This window comes from Lycium ferocissimum, chromosome 9 (assembly GCF_029784015.1).
Source record: "Lycium ferocissimum isolate CSIRO_LF1 chromosome 9, AGI_CSIRO_Lferr_CH_V1, whole genome shotgun sequence".
In the NCBI taxonomy this organism is placed as follows: domain Eukaryota; kingdom Viridiplantae; phylum Streptophyta; class Magnoliopsida; order Solanales; family Solanaceae; genus Lycium; species Lycium ferocissimum.
The window spans coordinates 11,165,976-11,174,931 of record NC_081350.1 but is presented as its reverse complement, the minus strand read 5'-3'; the positions used below and the strand labels follow the sequence as shown (position 1 = coordinate 11,174,931).

Below are 8,956 nucleotides of genomic sequence, written 5' to 3'. Positions count from 1 at the left end.
GGGGTGCGGCCGCAACTCCCGCCGCCTCGTTAGGGACCACCGGAGGCACGGGGTCAACCACCGGGACGCCACCCCCAGCCGGGGCCGCCCTCTCGCCGCCTCCTCCGCCTCCACCTCTTACCTCTAGCCGCCGCGCGCGTGTTCTCGCCATCTGCGAGAGAATGAAGGATAGTCAGATACCAATTTGAATCAGCAGATACCAATTGGAATCAAGTAGCACGAAAGAAGAAAGAAAAGGGAGTTTTCCTAGTGTCCGACAGCCTCTCGAAGATAAGTACAGACGTCTCCGTACCGATCTACAAGACTCTGCTAGACATGTCCTGGTACGATGAGATCGACGAACCTAAAGCTCTGATACCAACTTTGTCACGACCCAACCCGCCATGACCGGCACCCATCTAAATCCTAATGGGCGAACCAACATACATACCACCTAATCCATTCAATACGATTTTTATATAAATCAAGCTAAACAATTATTACTCATTTAACAACAAAAGAACAAGTAAATCATGCCATAAATACTGTAGTAAGTGCGGAAGTTCTAACTATTACAATCCCCAAAATCCGAAAGTCATCGTACAAGACTCTAAGCCAAAAACATGTCTAAGAACTGAAATCTGCCTAATAAATATCCATAATGTCCAGAATAAGAAAAGACATCATAAGTAGAAGATCTTCGGGCGGCCTGGCATGAGAAGAAGCTCACCCCAAAATCTGTCAGCAATTATCCTCCACGCTAGATGTGAGGACGAGTAGCGGTCTCTATATCAAAATCTGCACTCAAAGAATGCAGCAAGGTAGTATCAGTACAAACACTATGTACCGGTAAGCATCATAGGCCGACTAAGATTAGTATCATGCATATCTTATGAAATCAATAAAATAAACAAGCCAGTCAATCATACACGAATATCAATACATCACAACAAGTCAACCATGGACAATCACAACAAATCACCAAATTGCCAAGAATCACAAACACGTCAACCACAACGGAAATAAATTTACCACTATAACCCCACTCGCTGTACACACATGCTATCTGATGTCATAGCTCAGTAGTCATGACCTGCAGGGGACCCATGGTGTCCATGTACCACTCGTTCCGGAACACTCCTCGGACCCAAGCATAACCTCCGCTCCGAAACGAACCTCAGACGCGGGATATAACAATAAACCTCTCATTTTCGGAACTATCCTCGGACCACGAGCCCACAATCTAGGCCACATGTGTGCCTTGTTATACCTTTTATTGGATAGTGTTTCTTACCTTCTCAATATCCATATTCACCTCTTCATTTCATGTCATAATACCCTCGAGAAGACTATATTAACTTCTCATCACAAAAACATCCACTGCAGATTAAATCACACAGGAATAATAGTACGAAGCCTACACAACACTCAATCACAAGCACATAGGAGCTTAACCACACAATATCATGTAATGAATACTAGACATGCTTTCTCCTAATGAAATCACAAACATACATTCAACTAACCAAAGTCTAACTCAAGTAAACCGTAACCTACCTCAGAGTAGCCGGAACAATATCACGTTTCTTGCTACAACCTTTCCTTTCCTCAAAGCCTCAATACGTTCACGGTCTAAAAATAGAAGGCTCAATGAGTCACATTGCTCAATTTGCAAATACCAAGGCAAGAAATACCCTTCCCTCTCCCCATTCTAAGGGTGGATGATTTTCTAGGTGATAAACAACCTATCAAAGCCCCTAATATTCATAAACCATCAATTTCTACCACATTCTATCAAACATTCCCATTACAACAGTTTTCTATGGCAAAGACACCATTTTTATAGAACCCTAGGTCTCAATCACTTAGTTTACTATTCTAAATGTTCAATTTATGACAAATAGCAACTAATTAATCCATTTAAATGATAAATACAGCGATAATAATCCATAACCCATCAAGTTTAGAAGGTTTATTGATATTCTAGGTTTCTATTTCAATTTCACCATTAAAGACCCATGAAGATGATTACAATAATGAAGGGAATGGAATGATAGAATGAAAGCAAAGGAACTTACCTCTCAAGGTTGTCTTGCCCTAGCTTGAAAATCTCTCTAAGTGTTTGTTGGGAAGTGTGTTGGGTGTTATGAATGAAAATATAAAACTAAGGCATTAAAAACCGCCATCGTTTCTTCCCGTCGACCGCCGCGGCGGTCACTACGCCGCCGCAGCCGGTCCCATTTATGCCGATCCCAAGCCACCGCTATAGCGGTCCCAAGATTCCCGCCACCGCTATGGCGGTCACCACCCCGCTATAGTGGCACCGCCATGCGGTCCACCGTCCGCCACCACGGCCACCAAAGAAATGGATGGCCCTATCACCCCACATTTCATCCAAGGCAAACCGCTATAATGGTACACGCATACATACAAAAAGACTCCCACCGCCACCCGGTCCATTTTGGGGGTAGCTCGATTTTCTATCCAATTTTTCCCCCTATCACCCCACATTTCATCCAAGGCCTCAAAACACAACACAAAACATGCATACATACAAAAAGACGCCCTACGAATCCACCCATGGCCTCAAAGAAAATTCCAATGGAGTCCTAAATTCCCATAATTAATTTGTATTTTTAGTTTATGATGAAGTCACCAATTTGAATATTTTTAGTATGTTTTTAATTTTCTTTGATTGTTATAGTCTATTATTAATTTAAATAATCTTCTTAGAGTTAATAATACATAAAAAGTTCAACAATTCACAATTTAAAAAAAATATATATATATATATATATAAATTAGTACATAAAGGGTGAGGATTACATAATAAATGAAAACGTGCAACTAGTAAAAACAAAGTACATAAAAATAACAAAAAAATAGAAAATACATAGAAAAACAAAATACATAGAAATATTAAACTTAATAAACAAAATACATAGAAATAATAAACAACAACAACATAGCACAAATAATCTTCCAAAATTTCAGTTTTTCTTTCAAAACATTTTTCTTGTGTTGAGTTTCTCTAAGGTTAGCCTTGAGAAAACTTTGTTTTTCTTTGGATTCTTTTAGCAAGTCCTCCAAAAGGTCAATCTTTTCTTTAGCTTCCATAAGCTTAAATTGCAAGTCAAACTTCACGGTATCTCTTGAGATACGTGAAGTTGCAGTATTTCTATTAACAAAAGGCTTTTTAATATTCGCCGCCACTGTTTTATCCACGAGAATGCTATCTTCCCAACGAAAATGTTTGCAACCGCCCATATCCTATAAACATTACAAGAAATTCAGTTTTTAAAAGTATAATAACATGATTTTTATTTTTATTTTTTTTTGGGGGGGGGGGGTGTAAATGGAGGAGACAAGAAGCGTATTGAAAAATGAAGCCGCGGGATTTTATTAAAATATACGCGCACTACCCGCGCCGCAATAGGCAAAACCGCAAAAAATCAAGGTTTGGTCCTAGCTGCGCACTAATTTAGGGCGCAAAGGTTAGTTGGTCTTCTTTTTTTTTCTATTAGGTATTTTGATACCTTTCATCACATTTTGGGTCATTTAGGTTGCGGACTCGTTTGTAGTACCTTAGTAACAACTCTTTCTCTTTTTTCAGAAAGGAAGATGTCTTGGGGGATCTATCTAGATTGTGCTTCTTCAGTCAGTCCAACCTACAATGCCATCTCCACTTTTTAACGCTGAATAAAATGGAGAACCTGAGGGCCCAAGTTTGAGTAAAATTGTAGGTGATGAGAAAGATATGAACTTCTTTAAACTGTTATTTTACATTTTGATATGTCCTTTAATACAGTGTAGAAGATTGTAATGAATTAGCAAATTGGAATATTCTAGCTGACTTTGTTATCTTAAGTTAAGATCCTTCTGAATATGCATCTTCGGTTGAAAAATTAAACAAAGTTAAGTGGTAATTGCATATGTAACTATGAGAGAAACCTTTTTATGATTTTTAATTTGTAAAATGTTTTCGAAGTTATGCCTTTGAGTTTTCCAGCAAAAGTAGTTCATCTGTCTGTGGCTTGAAATCTTAGGGAAGTTTTCTGGCTCAGTTACATATCTTAAATTCTGTTAAAAACTTAGTATGAATGAATGTTTTTTGCTAAGGAAATCTGACTTTGCTAAGTGACGTATGAAAGTATTTATTTCAGTAGGTTCTTTTTAACTGTTCAGTAGGAGCATAAATGTCATGTGTCGGCATCTCCAAGCGCGAGTACCTTCGTTTAAGAGAGAATATTTTTGGTGTAGAAAGTCTCAGATTCAGGATCTCTCCAAAAATATGCGCCGAGATCATCTCCGCATCTCGGATCTCGCGATACTTCAAAAATACATCATTTTTCGAATCTTTTGAGGATCCAACACACACCGTCAACATTTTTGAGAGGATCCGACACACCACAACATTTTGAAGAATCCTAGTTTCAGACTGATCTCCTACTCTGTTACTCCTATCTCTTCCCCTTCCCAATCACTAAGCACCATTACTATTAATATGTACTAATGATGCACCGTTTGGATTTAGTTCCCGAGCCCAAGAAGGGGACCTGAAGAATGAGTATCTTCACAAATACCATTGTTGTTTCTTTGAAGTATTTGTTCCTGAGATTGTTCATTTTATACTATTCCTAATTTTATTTGGATTTTTTAATTATGTACTTAACAGTGGATGCTTTAAACCCCTTCTTTGCAGTGTGGTATATAATTCCAATGGCTCCAAGGCAGAGAAGAGATCAAAAGTCGAGGCGAAAGTCGGAAAATTAACATATACAAAGACAACTTCCGGTTTGTAAGACTCTTACGTATGTGGCCTTTCGTTGTCATATCATTTGTTGAGATAGGTAATTGGGATTTAGAGGCATCTTTGGTATTCCTTTATTTCTAACTTATTCTTTCTTTTCTTTTTGTAGTATTTTGTTTATATAAGATCTTTTTAAAGTTTTGAGAAACTGATGGATTCTGATGTTGTATACAACATTCCTTTTCATTAAATACTCTGCAAGATCATTGCATCTATTATTAATATTCCTTTAAGCTTCCAGAGATATGGATATGCGTTTCATATGATATAATTGAATTGTAGTTTTTCTTCTTTTAGGGCACGTTTGGTTGGAAACAGCTTATCCCGGGATAACTAATCCCGGGATTAGTTATTCCACCCTCAAGGTGGGATAAAAAAACACTTCTAATCGAGATAACTAATCCGTGATTAGTTATCCCTAGCTTTTTTTTTTCCAACCAAACGTGGTATAAGGCGGTACTAATTTTTATCCCAGGACTATTTTTCTCTATCCATCATACCAAACGAGCCGTAAAGATGGGTAGCCATGTGTTGAGAAGATGTACATATATTCAGTTTGCTGATCTTCATGGTGAATATTTGCATAACTTAAAGCAATATAATAGTACATAACTTGGTTTACGTCCCCGTTAATAATCGTCATTTTGAGTGTTGTTACTGATTTGTTCTTCCCATTGCCAATTTTATAGAGTAACTCATGAGATGGAACTTGGAGTAGTAGGGCAGAGGCCTGAGTGGACTCTGAAGAAGGTGATATCTCCATCTCATCTTCTAGCCATTTGCAAGCTACTTCATTGATGTACCTCTTGCAGTTATGTACATATGTTTCCTAACATATATAATAAAGAAATTGGTTCATATAGCATGGTTACTGCCTAATATGGGATATCACTAAGGAAGCTGGACCTGTGGTGCCATGACCTTCACGATCTACATGTATAATCATTCATTCAAGGCTTCATGTAAGAGTTAAGTAGAATTATTTTGTCAGCATACAATAATGAAATGATGGCTTTAACCAAATATAGGAGTCATGTCGATTTGAGTTTTTCTTTATATACTAACTCAATTTTGGGTTTTTATAGATAAAAGGTTAAAAAATAAATACTATCCAAGCTATTGCAGTTACTAGATAGAAGCACTACGCAACGACCGTTGAAAGAGAAATGAAAAAAGTATAGCTGGACGAAATTACGACCGTTGAAAGAGAAATGAAAAAAGTATAGCTGGACGAAATTTTCTCAAAATAGGTGTTTTTGTAACGTGGCCATCTCAGTAATATGTTGGATGAAATGTGGGGTGAAGTGGTTCAATGAGCCAGTTGCCTTGGTGTGGCTTCCATCTTGAAGGTCTTCGAGCTAGAGAGAAGATGCTTATGCGGGAGAGAGACATGATTTATGTTGAAAGAGCAATTATAATACTAACCCAATGCAATAATCCATGGTAGAAAAATGAAGAAATATTTAATTAGTGGAGAATAAATTTCTTTCATCAGAATAATAACATTTTTTTGAAGCAAAATCACATACAAACTCAGAAGTCAGAACTGTATTCTCGAACACTGTCAAACTAAATATAACGCACAAAACGATGTTTGACACTGGATAACACGAAAGGTTCATGAACGGCCATGAGAAAAAGAGAATTCTTATGGCACAACCTTGTTTTACAATCTTCAACCTGTACTCCAAAACACTCAGTAGACAACAAAACGATGAGTGAAATTGGTGGAATTCAGGATATCATGTACCAGTGAGGGCCTAAGGCAAACGAACAATGAGGAAAAGAGCCAAAAGCCAGCAAAAACACACAACTTTTAACATGGTAAAAACAAGTTTTGCAGCAACCTGCAACGTTACTACTAATATGGTGATTTTTTTTTTTTATCATACTGCTAATATGGTGATAATGTACATTAAACTGAACCACAGAAGGAAAATAAGAATTACAATTAATTAAACCTTAACAGAATGACATAGTACGATTGTTCTCTCTAGATATTACAATGATATATGCATCCCCATCAAAATGGAGGTGAAAATTTGTTGCTTGAATTAATGGCATAAATAATAATAGCGGAAGTTCTTAAGATACGATCCCAGATATTTCCTTGAGCTCTTCACAGTCTCAACCGTGAGTGTTGACAGCTTCCCAAACTAAATTCTTTGGGACAGGCTTGGTCAAATCCCGAGCCTGCAAAGCTGCGGCTCTGAGGGTGTCAATGGTCAAAACATTAGCCTTCAAGAAGGAGACACAATTGTAAGGTAAACCATGCTTTTTGCAAAGGTCTATCACGAACGGAGAAACTTTCCTCAGTTGGGATCTTGGTAATCTAGGAAACAAATGATGCTCAATCTGAAACTGCAATCCACCATGAAACCAATCCATCCAACTGGGGCATGATATGTCAAGAGATCCACTAGTTTGCTTCTCAAACCAATCATTTCCTTTAGGTGGTGCAACGTAAACGTCGGATGAGAAATGGTTCAAACAGAATTGAACATGTTGAATTCCAGTCAATGTGAAACTAGCAAGAACAAACATAATTCTTTCACCCCAATTTGGCAAGCATGAAACAAGCAATGGATACCAAATCCAGAATGAAACCACCCCTAAAAGCTCCTGAACTCGATAGGGCACATTTTTCTTGGATAACAACAATATGAATGACTGTGCAAACAGATTGAGTCTAGCTAAACACATGACAGGATAAAAAGTCCAATGCTGATTACTAACCAAGAACCTAGTAAAAGAATCAAAATTCATCTTCCTATCATAAAAATAAGAAGTGAGTGAGCTGAAAAACTTGGAAGATACCGCAAAGAAAGGCATGTGTTGAAGATCAGGGTCATATTCAAGACTGTTGCAAGCAATGTGATGAGCATTGTGGTTCCACTTCCACCAAGCAATGCTAATTCCAGCAAGGCAATTCCCAGTAAGTACTTGAGCAAATCTGTTGAGCCCTTTGGTGCTCATTACTTTATAATGCCCTGAATCATGACCAATCCATCCACTCTGAATCCAAAATAACCCCATCAAGCCACCACTTATCAAATGTGCTAACATACCTTGGCAAAACAAGATTCCATAAACACTCATGGAAAACAACATTGCCATCAAACACATGGTGAATAAACAAACATGGCCTTTCTTTTCAAACAACCCAAGTTTAGTGAACTCAGAAACAAGCCTTCTATAATCTTTAGACACCTCAGAAGCAGAATAATCTTTAAGGTAAAACCCATTAAAGAACTTATCAAGATACTGCCAAGCAGTAGCAGGATGGTATGCAACAAATGCATCAGTAACATCCTGGCCAGCAAGATTTAACAGTGGGAAATCACCACCAGGGTGTTCTTTAATCCAATCTGATACATCATAAACCTTACCCTGAATGGATATCCATAGATCCCCTGGTTTGTTGTGATTCTTGAGATCCTCACTAGTAATATACTTTCTTGAATCTGCCATAAGAAAAGATGCTAGAAAAGAGATCTGAGAAAGACCCTTTTCTATATTCTGCTCAAAAAGAAAAACAGAAGATTCAAGATTTGTTAGACCACAAGAAAAAAAATGTAATCTTGAATTGAGATTTTCTGATCTCTCTACTCTACCCTTTTATTTTTGTGCGAATATATTGATGACACATTGTGGGGATATGCAAGGAGGCGCCACAGAACAATGTTTTTCTTTTTTCAAATTAGATTAGATGGATATATTTGTGTTTGAGAAAATTAGCACGTTTCCCTTGTCAGTGTGAGTTTATGTGGAGACTGAAGTGTTGAGGGGAGCTGTTCGAAAGACTTACCGAGTCTGCTAACGTTGTCTGCTAACATAGAATGGCAGGTAAAAATGAGAGGTATTTATCAAATTCTGACCTGCCTCATCCTAGATATTTTCTTGGGTAAAGGGTGAGGGGGTGTGGGGTGGCGAGGTGCAGATTCTTGGAACATAGTGGCAATGGGCCTTGGTGGGGTAGGCATTGAGATCTGGAAACTATTTGCAAGATCAGTACGAGGGTTATGGGGGTATGTTTTGTAGGTTGTTGTCAAGATGCAATTTTCGGTTTAATACTCTCCATATATTTGTAGCCTGTAGGGTATATAACTTGTCCTTTTGATCTCTGAAATATCAACAAATTTAAATGTTTTATATACTCAATCAATG

At 37.8% G+C, this 8,956-nt stretch overlaps 1 protein-coding gene across 2 annotated transcripts; it reads right to left on the bottom strand.

Annotated features, from left to right (window-relative positions):
- Window positions 1-6,719: 6,719 nt before the first annotated feature.
- LOC132029630 (acyl-lipid (9-3)-desaturase-like) lies at window positions 6,720-8,680 on the bottom strand. Of its 2 annotated transcripts, none has more exons than XM_059418917.1 (2): window positions 8,598-8,680; window positions 6,720-8,308 (listed from the first exon to the last, which is right to left on the bottom strand). In XM_059418917.1, exon 2 carries the CDS (start codon window positions 8,258-8,260, stop codon window positions 6,917-6,919), a length of 1,344 nt encoding a protein of 447 aa, XP_059274900.1. In that variant the 5' UTR covers window positions 8,261-8,308; window positions 8,598-8,680; the 3' UTR covers window positions 6,720-6,916. The 2 variants fall into 2 exon arrangements, with proteins under 2 accessions (XP_059274900.1, XP_059274899.1); XM_059418916.1 differs by lacking the exon at window positions 8,598-8,680 and adding an exon at window positions 8,404-8,579.
- Between the last annotated feature and the right edge of the window lie 276 nt (window positions 8,681-8,956).